A 15,098-nucleotide genomic window follows, 5' to 3' on the forward strand; every position below is an offset into this window, starting at 1 on the left:
CTAGGGAGGAGTCCTCAGCTGGGTCTGCAGCCAGGACCTAGTGAGCTCAGCAGGGGGGACCACATCACCATGAGCATGAAACAGGCTGCTGAGAAACACGGGATGGACCAACAGGAGGCAGGCAAAATCCAGATTCTGCCAGACTTCCCGTCCCTCCAGTCCCCAGAGGGCAGGGACTTCTACTTTAACTGGGGAAGGGGAGAAGGGCTATGAGCCCAGCCAGAATTATCTGGCAAACCATTTGGAACTGGTGCCCATTGCCTCCGGGATCTGCCTCAGAATGCCTGGTCCTCCCAAGTGCCGAGTGGTGTGCAGGAGAGACGGAGGGAGCAAAAGATTTCCTGACCAACCAAATATGATTGCTGGATCTCAGAGGAAAACACAATACAAAATTGGTTTTCCCCAAGTCCCCCATCAGACACCATCAGGCCAGGGCTTCCCGGAGACCGGCCCAGGGCTCCCTCCTGGCCTCGGGGTTCCTTGGGAGAAGGGCTCTGCCTCCTCAATCAGACAGGGAGCTCCATGAGGGCAGGGTCCAAGCCTCCTCCATCAGAGCAGGCAGATCTCACTTCCTCCTTCTCCTGGCCCACCTCTGAGGCCCTGTGAGCCCAGCCCCTCCACATGTGGCCACACCGCCAGGAGCCCAGATCCCAGCTCCCCACCCTTTGGCTGGCCAGCAGCTCTAGCCAGAGTGGCCATGTGCTCCCACAAAGAGCTCAGAGCCCAGCCCCGGTTCACTCATGTCAGTGCCGGGAGGGTGTCCAGGCCGGGCCTCCTCACCGTCCGCCCCTGGCTGGGCTTGTAGCCGGCAGGATTCAAAATAGTCTCCCCCCCCACCATCTGAGTCTGTAGACATTTTGAGGGCAGCACACACAGAGAACGGAAATCCTGCTGGGCAAGCCCTGCACTTCCCTGCATAGACTCAGACAGCCCAGTGAGGGGGTGGGAAACAGGAGCCAGGATTGGGCAGACTGGAGTTTGGGGCTAATTATCTGCCTAATTCAGCTACAAACAGCCACCAGGCCAGAAGGCACTAGTATTGAACATGGCTGAAGCCTGGGTAGGACCATCCAGAATTTCCACTTGGATTTTCCCAGTCTAGAGAAGCTCCTTCTTAGACCCATACAGAGAGTAGGCAGGTCATCCATCCATCCATCCATCATCCATCCATCTGTCCACCCACCCACACATCCACCCATCCAGATAGACTTCACTGAACACCTCCTTTAAACCAGTCCTGTGCTGGGCATTGAAGACACAAAAGGAGTGCACCCAGTGACTGTCCTGAGCCTGGTCTGGGGAAGGTGGCTGACATTTGCAGAGACATTCAGGACCTAAAGCAAGGGCAGTGACCAAGATATAGACAGGGCTTGCAAGGAGAAGGGAGGGAGCCAGGGACGAATCCCGGGAGGAGGTGACCACAGCTAAGTGGAGTCTTAAAGAATGACCAGAAATAGACCAGAAGGTGTCCCCAGCAGAAAGGATGGTGGACAGAACCCCAGAGAGTCACAGAGGTGGGAGAGATGGAGAGCGTGGGGCTTCTGAGGACTCTTAGCATCAGAGAAACTACAGAGCAAGCCTCTTGTCTCAGCAGCAGCTAGGCCCACACCAGAGATGTTCCCTTGGAAGTGGCACAAAGGTGAAAGATGCACAAGCAAAAAAAAACCAGAAATCAGTCTTAAATGTTAGAAGGAAGCCCTGTAAACACATCTCCAGGACAGCTTTGAGGATCCTGAGCCCGACTTAGCACCCCAGTGCGTTCTCTTGCTCCTGAGGCCGATATTTGTTTGGTGGTTTAAAGAAAACAGAACCTCCTGAAGTGGGACACCATCCCTGGGTCAATAAAGAGGCCAAGAGCCTAAGGACACACGCATTGTCTACACTGACTGGAGGCTCTGCCTCTGGGCAGCAGGGAAGGTCTGGGAGCCCCAGGTGCCAGGGGTGTGACCAGTGACCAGCATCATGAAAAGCCAAGAGGAGGGTGACAACCTAGAAGAGATAGCAGGTCAAGTGTGGTGCTCACTGTGAGGCCATCTCCACCGAGGGAAGGACTGGGTGATCTTGGCCCTACAGGAACTAGAGCAGCCCAGGGCCCAAGGCGGGGAGAGTGCTCCCTGCTCACTAAGAGATGTCACAGACCCCCTGCCATGCTGTTCGGCATTGGAGTCTGGGTCAGCAGCTGGCCCTCGGTTGCCGAGCACATAGCAAAGGGATGCCTCTTAGCTGTCTGCAGGGTTGGATTCCCTTGGAATAAGATCCCCCTCCTGCCCCTCACCCTTTCTTCTCCTGGAGGCGGAGGGAATGGGGCAAGAGGAACTATTGGCTTGGACACAGATCTCTCCTTTTCAGCTGCTTCCAAGGTGCCCCCATACATGAGCCTATAGATGAATCTACCCCTAAGCAGGGTTCTGGCTGGGGTAAGGCAACGGGGCTAGAGCACCCCCAAGACTGCCTGCTCACTCTCTCCCCTGTCTTCCTTCTCTCTCATTTGCAGCCCCCACCATGATTTCCTGAGTAATTGTCAGGGGGAGCCTTCAACACGGCCCCCTAAGCAGAGGGCCCATTTTTTTTTTCACATGCTTTGGGGAAAATGATTGGGTCTTGCCCAGGCACCACACACAGCCTTCCCCCAACCCCTCCACCCCACTCCTGACCAGACTGAAAGCTCCCATCTGGGTCCCTCCACCTATACGGTATCCAGCCCCCAGGGTACGAGGGAGATGTCTTATAGAGGCCCTGTGGTAAGGGAGGGAAGGGGGGAGGAGTGGGAGAGATGAGGAGGGGGGAGGGGCAGCCAAGGCCAGCAGAGCCCGAGTCTCTTTCGGGGACCCAGTGCTCGTCTTACCTGCACAGGGATGAGGGGTTCCTTGTCATCGATGTCAATGAGCACATCTTCCCCAGGACTGAGTAAACTCACATCATCTGTAGGGAAGAGCGGAATCCAGGCCCGAGAGGGGCTCCCTCAGGGGCCCTCGCCCCTCTCCAGCCACAAGACTCAGCAGGGATACTGAGACAAGAGGCCCTCAGCCTTCCACACTTCTCAGTCTGTGTCCTTCTCTTCCCACCGTGTTCTTCCCTCTCCCGCCTCTGTCTCTCCCATCTTTTTCTCACATTCTCTATCTCCCCAGTTCTCTCTCTCCCTCCTCATCCCATGGAATCCCTGCCTTTCTCTCTCCCTCAAGTCTTCCCCCACATCCTCCCACAGCAGCCCTGGCCCCTCAGTAGCCCCAAGCGAGGTGATGCCCTGAGGAAGGCAAGATTCCCACCCTCCTGGTCCTGGTCAGTTGAGCAGAAACCACTTCTCACTCAGGTTCTGGTAAGAGGAGGGCTTCCGGGCACATCTCACCTGGGAAGCCCCACCTGCCTCAGCCCCTCTGCCCTGGCCCTCTCCCTCAACAGCCCCACCCCCTACCTGGGCCGCCCTGTGGGGACGGACTCTCCTCGGAGTACAGGTCACACATGAATCTCTCCAGGGAGCGGATGGTACACTGGCCCACCATAGGCCGACGGCCAAACTGGCGGTTATCAATGACCTTGATCACGATGGGGGGACAGTAGAGGTCCTCCCTGGGCAGCATCTGGGCAGAGTGGGAGGGAAGCTCTGGGCGGTGGCCTGAACCCATCTCTGGGAGGCTTCGGGGTGGGGGGGGTGCTCTTCTTCACAGAACAAGTTCAAGAAGCGAAGAATGACTATAAACCTACACATAACCCTCAAGAGCCATAAGTCCAAAGTGGTGGTTGGCTGAACCCAGGCACTGGCCAGGGGAGGAGAAGACACATACCTTTTCAGTCTGCCTCTTGAATGCTGTATGCAGAGGCTGACTTTTCCCCCACAGCTTTACCTTCCAAACATATCCAGCTCAGCCTGAAGCTAAAACAAGTCTACTTTCCCTGAACCCTCACTGGCTGAGGAGGGGAAGAAGGGAGAAGTTGGCCCAGGTCTCAACATTTCTTGCAGACAGTCCCCCCCCAAGTGGATACTCAAGAGTTGGCTTACAGACCCAGATTCTTCTCCTCCCAACCCCAGCCCCAAAAGCACTTTGAACACAACTTGAAATAATTTATATGCTCTCCTTCGGTGGCGGCTTTGGCTCAGCCAAGAGGAGGCTCCTGTTGACAGCCACTGGGCCTGGAATTTCTATAGTGCTTTCATCTTGCAAACCATTTTCCTTTCCTCAGACTTGCCTTACTCCGGCCACTAGGCCCAGGCAGCCCAGGGAGCTGCAGAGGGCTGGGGGCCTGCGGGCCTTGGGGGTGAGCCCACAGCGAGGCTGGAGGAGGATCCAGTCAGGGAAGGTTTGGAGGAACTGCAGAAGGTCAGAGCCCTGGTGGGCCCCTGGGGAGAGCTCCAGGGGGCTGAGAACTGCCCTGGTAGGGAAGGGTGGGTCCTTGGGACTTCTGTGCACTCGGTATCTGGGTAGGAAGGAGCAAGCTGACCCCGTTTGTGCTGCTCACAGGCTTCCACTCTTCCAGTGAGGAGAGGGTGAGCACTGCTTCCCCACTTCCACAGACAAATGAGGTGGGAAAGATGCCATGACCTAGCCAGGATCCCACAGGAAGCTGCCTGGAGCCCTGAGGACATTCTAGGCACCAAGAGCCCGGAAGGGGACAGCAGGGAGGTCAGGCTTACCACTTCCATGAAGAGGGTGCAGATGTCGAAGTTGGGGTTCTTCCGGAGGTTCTTGATGACACAGGACTGCACTGTCTGGCCCCCGCACTCCACCACGAGGCTGGGGGAGGAGATGCTGGCCAGCTGGTAACTCTTCATGTTCCGCAGTCCCCATGCCAGGATCTAGGGACACAGAGTGAGGCAAGCGGCTGGGAAAGCCCCAGGCCCCAGGAAAAGCCAGGGCCAAGAACGGGAAGGGCCAGGCCGCCTCCCTACCACCCCCCACCCCACCCCAGAGCCAGGCTCACCTCTATGGCAGTACGCTGGAGAACCGGCTTGATGTTCTGGGGAACCATGTAGACGTTGGCCTCCCTCTGAGGCGGTGGGTAGGGCAGGTCTGTGTCCTCTGACTGCAGGGGCATGACAGGCAGGACAGAGACAACGGTGGCAGGAAGACCAAGGCAGAGAGATGAAAAAAGGGCAGGACAGTCGGGGCAGAAAGAAGGACATGTGTGGAGAGAAGGAAACAGAGAGGCAAAGGCACAGGAGTAGGCAGGCAGGCAGGCAAAAATGAGAAAATGAAGTCAGTTTCTGCCAGGCACCATCTTGTCCGGCATCACCATCTGAGCACCTTGGCCTGGGACTCAGGTCACCTTGTTTCACATAAACCCCTCCTCCAAATACAGGCTCTGAGGCACCAGTGAGCTGCTCAGGGTCTCCCCGTCCCCCTCCCCACACAGACACATACACACACTTCCCACTTGCATCCTACCACGCCCACTCCAGCCCCGCTTGGTCCCAGAGAAGACCCCATACCCTCCCCCTAGCCTGGTTCTCCTGCCTCCAGGCTCAGACCCTCCCGACCTACCATCCACTCTGGTGCCCCATCTCCATCCCCCACACCACGCCCAGGCACCTGCCAGCCCCAAACCCTCACCTCTCACATCTGTCCACCATGAAGACAGAACACCTGCTGTTAGCCAGAAAGAAAATGTACAAATAGGAGAAGAGGATGTAAGTGCCCATCATCCGTAGGCACTAAAGGGAGCCACTGGGGAGGTTCCTTCACCACCACACACCGAAGATGAGAGCAGCGTGTATCAATTCTGCCTACCGAGGGTCTGCCAGAAAGACCAGGGCAAGAACCCCCAATGATCACAAGGAAACACGCAGGGAAGCAGCTGGGGCAAGGCAGGCAGGTGCCGCTGTGGCTCGAGCAACTACCAAGTCTCAGAGTGGTTAGGAGCACAGGCTCTACTCCACCAGCTGCTGAGTTAGGTACGTTATTTCATCTCCCAGTGGCTCAGTTTTTTCACCTATAAAATGGTTATTCAAAGTTGCCAACCTCTCAACTGTGAGGCTGGAAGAAGTTGATACTAACACTCAGAAGAATGCCTGGTTCACGTGAACCCACAACAGCTCTACTAGCCCATGTGGCACCTTTGTGGCAATTAAAGAAAGACGTCCCTTCCTGAAGCCTCTTTACTTCCACGTCAGAAAATCGTCTTATTTTACTAGTTTATTAGAACAAGACACTTTACTGCCACCTACTGGAAAATTGTTATAATAAAAACAAATATATGATGTCTGCGCTGGTAATTGCCTCCCCTTAGACACAGAGCCCTTGTGCAGTGCACAACCCACACGTCCATACAAGCAGGCCCTGACACTCGGGAAATGTTGACTGTAAATAAAAGGGCTATGCTGGATACTTCACAGAGCTTGCCTTGTGTAATCTCATTTAATAAACAATGGAATCAGTGGATTAATTCTCCAAGTGATTTGCTTTGGGCTCCTTCTCAAAGGATGGTGCATCCATGTGCAAATGCTCTGACGTAGATGGCGGGAGCAGCTGGAGCACTGACACACATTGGCTTCCTCCTGCCTCCACGAATCACTTCACAACCAACCCCAGCTGTCTCTCCTGCCCAGCGACACACTGATGACACTACACTTCCCTGACCTGCAGCGGTAAGAAGCTCATTTCTAGAATCAGACAGACCTCAGTTCTAGTTCCAGCCCTGCTGCTTTCTAGCTGTTTGACCTTGGGCAAATTATTCAACGTCTGTGACTCATTACCCTCATATGAAGATCCAGGATAACAATACCCTCACAAGCCCGCTCCAACAGTCAGTGAGAGAACAAACAGAAAGTGTCTGGCACCCAGGAGCTGCTTTAGGAAACTGTAGTGATGGCAGGGATGACCTGATTGTTGTCGGTCCCATTGCTTTTACCATTAGCGTTGTCGTTCTCCCAGGGTGACTTGAGGGGTACCCAGCCACCAGAAGCATCTCTCAGAACAACACTGGCTTTGTAATTAACTATCCCCATGTCCCGCGGGCACAAAGCAAAGGAATTCCTAATCTACCTCCACACCTTCAATGCAGGTGATGTGGGATAGGAAGCAGCTACATTTTCAGACTGGCTGGGAGACAGGTGCTGTCAGGAGGAGGGGCCATGTGCTGAGCTGCCCTAGGGCACAACTCCAGGGGGCGCTGTGCACGTCACAGTTCCCATAAGCAGTGGCCTAGAGGGTGGAGACAGGGCTCTTTAAAAGAAGGGTTTTGCCTGAAGTTCATGGTCTGTTTGTGGCCTGCTTAAGGCTGATGCCCAGCCCAATGTGGGGTTGGGGGGGGGGGCAGGGCCAAACATCCAGGACCAAAAGGAGCACAAAGAAGGGATCAGAGAGGCAGAAAGATCAAACCTTTCTCACATGCTTATACCGTTCTTCTGAACCACCAGGAAAACTCATTATTATAGCTCCCCCACCCAGAACATTTCTCTCCAGGCCCCCAAACTCTGGGCGGTGTCCCTCTGATTCCTGTTTCTCCCTCATTTCCACATTCCGTCTTTCCTCCCAGCTCTGTTGAGCTCCATGGTGATGACGTTCCTCTCTACAGGCTGAGGACCAGGCTCCCCATTTTCAGGAACCTGTTTATGAGGAGGACAGAAACAAGAACCTCGAGAAGGCTAGGCTCCAGTACCGTTTGGAGGAGGCCCTGGAGGAATAAGGCAGGTGCACACAGCTGTGGAACGCCAGGCCCAGTGGAAGCAGGAGGAAGAAACAAGCAGAGACAGTGGTTAGAGGTATGTCCGCCGGCAGCTTCCTTGGCACAGCGTGAGGCCACCATTCTCCATCCCAAAGCCATCTCTGTCCACCTCACTGTCCCCAGGGGTCCAGGCACACCTTTGCTCCCTGCTATTTGTCACCAGGATCCCTGCCTCTGCAGCCCACCCCCACCCCCCCACCTGGCCTGTGAGCTGCCACCACAGTCCTCCGCCCCCCTCCCCATTGTGCACACTGCACTGCCCATCCAGCCCCGCGGAGTTATCGCTGCCTCTCTTGTTCCCCAACCCTGTCCCGTCCCGTCCTCCCCAATTCTTCGCACTATCTGCTGGATCATTTCCTTCCCTATTTAAAGATGGTCTCTTGGATCCATCCCTGCCCTGCTCTCTGTGTCTTCCAGCAGTCTCCCTCCCCCTTCCCTCTCTCCCTAAAAAGGTCTGCCTCTATCCACTACCTCTCTTTCACTTCCGCGAGGCCCTCTGCCCAATGCACTCAGCTCTGCCCCCAGCACCCCTGCCCCGAAAACTCTGTCCAAAGTCAACAACTTGCTTGTAGCTCAGCCCAAAGGCCACTGGCAGGCTCGCATCTCTCCCACTCCCTCAGCAGCCTCCTGCCAACTGACCTCAGCCTCCTTCCTAAAACCATCCCTCTGGTTCCTCTCCGCTGCCCTTTCCCCCTCTCCACCCTCTGCTGGCTGAGTCTCCTCCTCTGCCCAGCCCTCTCCTGGGATTTCTGCCGCCAGGCATCTCCCCTAAGCCCCAGACCCACATTGCCAACCTCTTACTGCTCAGTTCACCCATGTGCCCTACTGGCCTCTAACACTGAACTGGTCCCAAACTGGATTCTCTAAGTTTCCCCTCAAAACCTGCTCTCTCCCAATGTCATCTCAGAAACCAGCCCCATCATCTACCTTGACGATCAAGCTAAAAAGCCCCACGCCACACTTGGCTCTCCTCCCCCTCATCACCGTGTCCGATGGACCACCTGGCCTTCATGATTCTGTCTCCTAAACTTCTCGCATGCCCATCCACCTGTCTCCTTCCCTCGGTTCGCACTCTCACCCTCTCTCACCTGGATTCACCAGCATCCCCCTAAGTGGTCTCCTTGCATGTGGTTTTGCAAATCCCTTCCCAAGAGCCAATGCATGCTGTATTCTGCAGCCAAGGGGGAACCTTCTAGAATGTCATTCTGTTTAAAACCCATCAAACATTCCCCAGCCACTCAGGATGAAGTCCAAACTCCTTAACATGGCCTCCAAGGCCCCTCATCTTCCAGTTCCTTCCCTTGGGGAAAGGAAAGGGGGATGGGGGACCACTGGGTTTATTTTCCCTCAGCGTCCCCAGGTCCTCCCTTGCTCGCCCTCCCCACCCACCCTGAGTGCAGGGCAGACGCAGGGCTGCTCCATTGATGGGTCCTACATCCCAGATAAGTGATGAGCCACCTCCCCGTGCACGCTGAACACTGGCCCTTCTGAACACTAGCAGGTTGCAAGAGGCAACACACTCTCTTTACCTTTGAGGCTTGGAGTGGCTGGTCCCTCTGTCTGAAATCCTCTTCTGCCCACTTCATCTGGCTACCTCCCACTCAGACTTCAGATCTCCATTGAAATCTTCCCTGGGGTCTTGAGCTTAAGCTAAGCACCCCCTGGCTTCTATAGCAAGTGGACTCACTCCCACTGAAGGACACGCCACCCCGTACCATCTGTGTGTGTTAAACCAGCAACTCTGCAGGCAGGGACCACAGCTGAAATCTCTGTCCGATATCTACAGGATGATGAATGGGTAATTGAGGGGAGGGAGAGATGGCGACAGGATGAATGGGTGGGTGGATGGTTGAATGAAGAACTGACTCCAGCATCCCCTCCCCTCCTTCCCAGCACTCCTGTCTGTGCCAGCCTGCTCCATGCCTGCTCATCACTCCCTCGGTCTGAATGGTCTTCCCGTACACCTTCCGGAATCTAACACATCTCTCAGTGCCTCCTTCAAGCTCTCCACCTTCCAGAAAATCTCCCAACCACCCCCAGAAACTTCTTTTCGCCCTATTCTCTGGCTTCTTTGACCTCTAAGTGACCCTGTGGCCCCGTTTCCCAAGGTCCTGACTGGTCTCGGACACCTCACTGGGAGAGTCCTATGGCCCTGGCCAGATGGCTGGCTCCTGAGCCTGAGCTGTTCAACTTCTGGTCCAGTCAAGCTGAGGGGCTCAACACCTCCTTCCAGGCCAGTGATTCTTGGTGGGGGTGGGCTGCAGCCTACCAGCATTGCCAGGCAGGGGGGAGGTATAGACTTGAAGTGTCACCAGGACATCCTAATTCACTGTCCTATGTGAGACGGGGACTCTGAGGACCACAGACCTCAAAGGCAGCCATACAATACAAGTCTAATTAGATGAAGCCACACTTGACCAATGCCTCCCTTGCTCGCCCTCCCCACCCACCCTGAGCGCAGGGCAGACGCAGGGCTGCTCCACTGATGGGTCCTACAGGTGGGCAGGGCGTTTACCGAACTGCCTCCTCCGATCAAGAGGACAAGGACAGAAGGATAGATGAGGCTCTCTCCCCCAGCAGAGAGAAATCTACCCTTATGCCCCCTTCAGTCTATCTGTCCAGCAGGCCAGCTCAGTACAGAGAGCCGAGGACAAGCCATGAGGGAGACTTCTTCCCCTAGGTCCAGGGGCCACCACACCAGACAGATGTTCGTTCCCAGGGCAGGGCTGGGGGAAGGGTTGAGCTCCCCCAGCCACCTCAGTAGTCCTGTTACCAGTAGCCCCACGGACCCCCACCTCCCCCAGCAGGGTACAGTCGGAGGACCTCTGGACCTTCAGATCCTGGCTCCTCAAGGAGCTGCAGGCGGGGGCAGCCAGGCGTGCTGGGAGGGCTCCATTGTCTGCCTGCCCCACCCAGCTCGTTAGGAACAACATGTTGCTCTAATTACACTTCCCAGGAAAAACAGTGTTTTAAATTAAGGCCTTGGGGGAGGGAAAGGGGGATGGAGGACCACTGGGTTTATTTTCCTGATTGCAAAACACCAAAATTTTCCTTCTAGTGGATCTGGGGGTGTGGGAGAGTACCTTGTGTACATCTCAGACTAAAAGCCATACCCTGGAGATGGAAGGGGATAGAGTGACATCTGGTTGGCCCCCTGAGCCCTCCGTGAAAACAGCCACGGAGCCTGCAGTCCCTTCCGCTAGGGCATCCCCTGCCTGTCCTGCAGCAAGACAGAAGCGGCAGAACCAAGGGTAATGCCCCAAACCACGCCCCCTTCAATGGTCAGGTCTGCAAGCCCCAGCTCCCGCCTACAGCGTCCCCAGGTCCCCAGGTGGGATCTCCTTCTGCACATGCTCCACATCCTCGGGGGCCCCCGGCTGTTAAGGAAACAGCCATCACCTCTTCTGCTGCCCTTGTGGGTGTGTGTGTGTGTGTGTTTGTGTGTGCGCGCGTGTGTGTGTGTTCTTGCGCGTGTGCACACTCGCACACACTCACACGTGCATGTGCACAATGTCCAATTCTCAGGAAATCTAAAATTGCAGTTTCTTTGAATCCATTCCCCTTGGCAGCATGGACCGCCTTTGTTCTCCAGACAAAAAGGAAAAGAAACGAGACAGAGGGCTCAGAAGAGGCAGGGAGAAGGAAGGAAAGAAGGAGCCGGAGGCCAAGGAGCAAACCGAGGAAGAGGGAAACAGGAAGGGAGAGCGGAAGAGGAGAAGGCGAACAAGGCTCAGGAAGGGGGGAGATTCTTACTCTACCCTGACAGAAAGACAGACTGGGCAGCTGGGGAAGGAAGTCCTCCCCTCATGCATGCTCTCTGCAAGGACCCAGGTCTCCCAGACGTCACCAAAGCCTCAAAGACACAGGGCAAGAGTCCCGATTCTCCCCACCGGAGCTCCCAGAGAGGACTGCTCCAGACGGGCATAAAGCCTGGGGGGAGGAGAAATCATGTCACCCACAAACTGGTCCCAGCCCAAGGCACTGCCACCTAGGCCCCCCCCCACTGCAGCCCCTTCTGCCAATCCCGCCTTCAGATGCTAGCTCAGTGTCACCTCTTCCAGGAAGCCATCCCCACAGTCCTCCATCCGCTCTGGGAGCCATCAGCACAGCATGGGCAGATGTCATTCCCGGACACTCTGTCTCCCACACAGGCATGGGATACACTGGCCAGAGGCCCTCCCCACCAGAAAGGCCATCCCTAAACCATCCTTCAGAGTCACAGAAGCCTCTTACCTGGTCCTGCCCCTGGCTCCCCAACCCTCACCCGCCGGTGGCCACACAGTTTCCTAACAAAGCCATCTGCCCTGTCTGCTCCCAGACTTTGGAAGGCTCCCGTGGCCAGCGGCCCAGAATCGAAGCTGCCAGCGTGCCTTCTCACAGCCCTCGGGGAGAGCTTGTGCACTCTTCACGGGGACCAGGCTGGGAGCCTGGAGGGGGCCAAGCGGGGGGATACAAGGCAGGAGCTTGGCCACAGCAAAGACGGAAGACTCCTGCTAAGGCCTCGGGCTTCCTGCAGGCCCCGCAGCTGCAGCTGGACTGACCTGTCCCTGGGGATTCTGGAAACTACATAGGACCCAGGACCTCGGCATGAGGCTTAGCCTTCAAGTGCACGGAAAGTGGCCCAGCCATGGAGCCCCAGGTCTGGGGTCGGGGCCCCTGAGAATAAGGGGGTCCACAAGATCATCTTCTGGGGTCATTCCCTAGACCGGCTGTTACTCCATTCATCCTGCTGGGCCTCGGATGCTTTGAACCTGCTGACTCAGCCCCGCCCCACCCCATGCCCAGCAGACCCCCAAGATGAGCTCTCCTCTGGCCCTGCAGACCCATACCCCACCTCAGTCTGTGGCTTGGCTGGCTCTGCAGCAGGACACTTGGCCCTCTCTGGGGTCTGCCCCAAAGCGGCAAATTTTGATTTGCTTCCTGACAATGAGACCACAGCCAGATCCCTGCTCTCGGAATCTGAGCCTTCACTGTTACATATTACAAATCCAGTTATTAAGGACTTTAACTTTTTTTAATAACTCATCCCTGGGCTGGGTCTTCTTCAGAGCAGGCTGTGGGTTTTGGCCACAAAGTGCTCTCAATCAAGAGAAAGGGCTCCGTGCTGCTTCCCTGGACAGGACTCTGCTCCCCTTTCCAAATCGGCAGTCTTTCACAACTGTGGCCAGAAGCAGGAGGCTGCCTGTCAGGCACAATTATGGCCAGCTCACTTGGCAGACCCCACCTCGGTCTCGGAGCAAAAGGAAGTGAGGTAAGGGGCGCGGGGCCTGAGGATCCCACATCCTGACCCTGCACTTCAAGTCCAAATTGCACTGAAAATGTCAAATGGTGTCCGCTCCCAGCCTGGGGATTCCCTGATGGCAGGAAGTGGCTGCCCTTTTCCCAACCCATCTGACCAGGGTTCTCCTTCCTGTCTCCCTGCCCAGGCCTCAGCCCCTGCTCCCTCCTGAGGACCTGCTCACAGATGTGCAGAAGGCCATAGGGGAACGTGCTCCTCATCCCTCATGGCAAAGGATATAGCCTTACTTCCTCTGGAAGCAAACCCTAATCTTCTTCCAGAACCTAGGAATCCCCAACCCCACCGGCCCCTAAAGCAGCCAGGCCCTAAACTGGTGCTTGGCCCCCTCAGCCAAAGGCACGTTCCCCATTTTCCTGCAACAGTGTCTGGCTAATGCTACCTTCACCAGAAAGGCTTCCTTGACTACTCTGGCCCCTTATGAACATTTTATTCTTGAAAACACGCCACCTGGTACTCAGCCAGACGAGGCTCTATTTCTGCCAGGAGCTCTGGGTGAATCCGGCCTCCAACAGGGCAGCAAGCCGTCTGGGGCCAGAATCACGCCAGATATACCCCAGGCAGCCCTGGGTCTGCACAGAGTGTGGGGAATGAAATCCAGTCAGGTCCCTAAATGGCAGATGCCCACTGGGGCACCAGGAACCCAGATGGCTCTGGGGCACTTGCCCAGAGGCGGGCCTTCTCCTTCCCTCTGTCCCTGCCCACGCACCCCAGCCACAGGTCACAGCTACAAGGGTTCAGCTCACCTCATCCAGGATTCCTGATGTATCCTGCACCTAGGGCGCACCATGGGATGTTCCATGTCCAGGAGATCGGCAGAAGGAAGAGAGGAGGGGGGTGGGTAAAAGTTTAGCATTAGTGACAAGGAGCACTAGGCTGGGGCAGAGATCAGCACACCAGAGTGTCACCCTCAGAGAAGCCAACAGAAACCGCCTCCCATCAAGGGTCAGGGAGAGGTGTTCCAGCCAGGCCTTCCACGTGGCTCCTGAGAAGGAAGGTGTGATGGGGTGTCGATGCAGAGACTGGTGGGAGAGGCCAAAGCATAAACCTAGAGCCCAGGCGTCTCTGGAGGGGACGGGAGAAAGGGAAGTGAAAGGGAAGGGAGAAAGTGGTGGGAAGGGTCCTAGACCCTGCACAGCAGCCCCAGGAAGCAGCCAGGCCCGAACCCCCGCCCCTGCCCAAGCTGCTGTTTCTGCTGGAGCACGTGGACCTGGGAGAGGCAAGGAGAAACAACCCGGATCCCCAGAGGCTGGCAGGCCTGAGAGCAGGAGTTTGGACTGGACAGGAGAGAGAGGGGAAGACAAGCCAGGGCGGGGAGCGCGGGAGAAGCAGAGGGTGGAGTGGGGGGCCGGGGGCAAAGGAGGGCCTGCAGGGTAAGAACTGTCTGGAAATTGTGCAGGCTGCCTCGTAAGGGGGGAGGCATCCAAACACAGCCTGAATGACTGCTTCAAGCTGCAGCTGAGCCTGGCAGAGAAGAGTACTTCCCGAATCGAATTAGCAGGGGTGCCAGTAAAGGGTCTGCATTTTCTACCATGACCCCCACACGAGAAGAAAGGGGAGCAGGGAGCAGGGAATGGAGTCCCCACCACTAGCAGAGGGAGGAAAACCAGGTCACGGTGGAAACCAGGAGCTGGGGAAGAGCTTGGGGACTGAACATGCCTCGGAGCCCCTGGAGGGCTCATGCATACCTGGGGGAGGGAGGGCTGCCCGGTGCCCTCAGGGTGCACTTCAGTCGGTTTGAAGTGGGGCCCAAGACTCAGCATTTCCTACCACACGCCAACGGTTTTCAGTCCCAGCTGCACCTTAAAATCCCCGGGGCAGCACCAAAGGCCACCAGGGCCTGGGTCACTCCCCCAAGAGGTGGCGTTTTGTTTGGTCTGTGGTGCAGCCTGAGCACTGGTGATTTCTCAAGCTGCCCAAGGGATTCTAATAGGCCACCCTGCTGAGGGACACTGGTCTGGGTGGCCATGAGGTCATTTCATTCTGGGAGTCTGTGATTCTCGGACTTCTCAGGGAAGAAGGGCAGGAAAGGCCAGAGCTGTGCAGGGACCCCAAGACCCTGTTCACTCTGCCCCATGGTCCTTCCTCTGCTTGAAGGCAGGATGGTGATGGTGAATGCCTGATCGCCCTTCCTAGCCCGGGG

At 56.4% G+C, this 15,098-nt stretch overlaps 1 protein-coding gene across 14 annotated transcripts in view; it reads right to left on the minus strand.

Annotated features, from left to right (window-relative positions):
- Positions 1-15,098, minus strand: part of DYSF (dysferlin) — a 203,115-nt gene that overhangs the window by 58,601 nt on the left and 129,416 nt on the right. For all 14 annotated transcript variants that reach the window (XM_021699074.1, XM_021699070.1, XM_021699072.1 and 11 more), the window contains 5 exons: positions 13,702-13,731; positions 4,918-5,019; positions 4,631-4,792; positions 3,413-3,578; positions 2,846-2,922 (listed from right to left, as the gene is read on the minus strand). In XM_021699074.1, the coding sequence (XP_021554749.1) occupies positions 2,846-2,922; positions 3,413-3,578; positions 4,631-4,792; positions 4,918-5,019; positions 13,702-13,731 (537 nt within the window). The remainder of the gene's footprint in view (positions 1-2,845; positions 2,923-3,412; positions 3,579-4,630; positions 4,793-4,917; positions 5,020-13,701; positions 13,732-15,098) is intronic.

The sequence above is a fragment of the Neomonachus schauinslandi genome, chromosome 10 (genome assembly GCF_002201575.2).
Source record: "Neomonachus schauinslandi chromosome 10, ASM220157v2, whole genome shotgun sequence".
Lineage (NCBI taxonomy): Eukaryota > Metazoa > Chordata > Mammalia > Carnivora > Phocidae > Neomonachus > Neomonachus schauinslandi.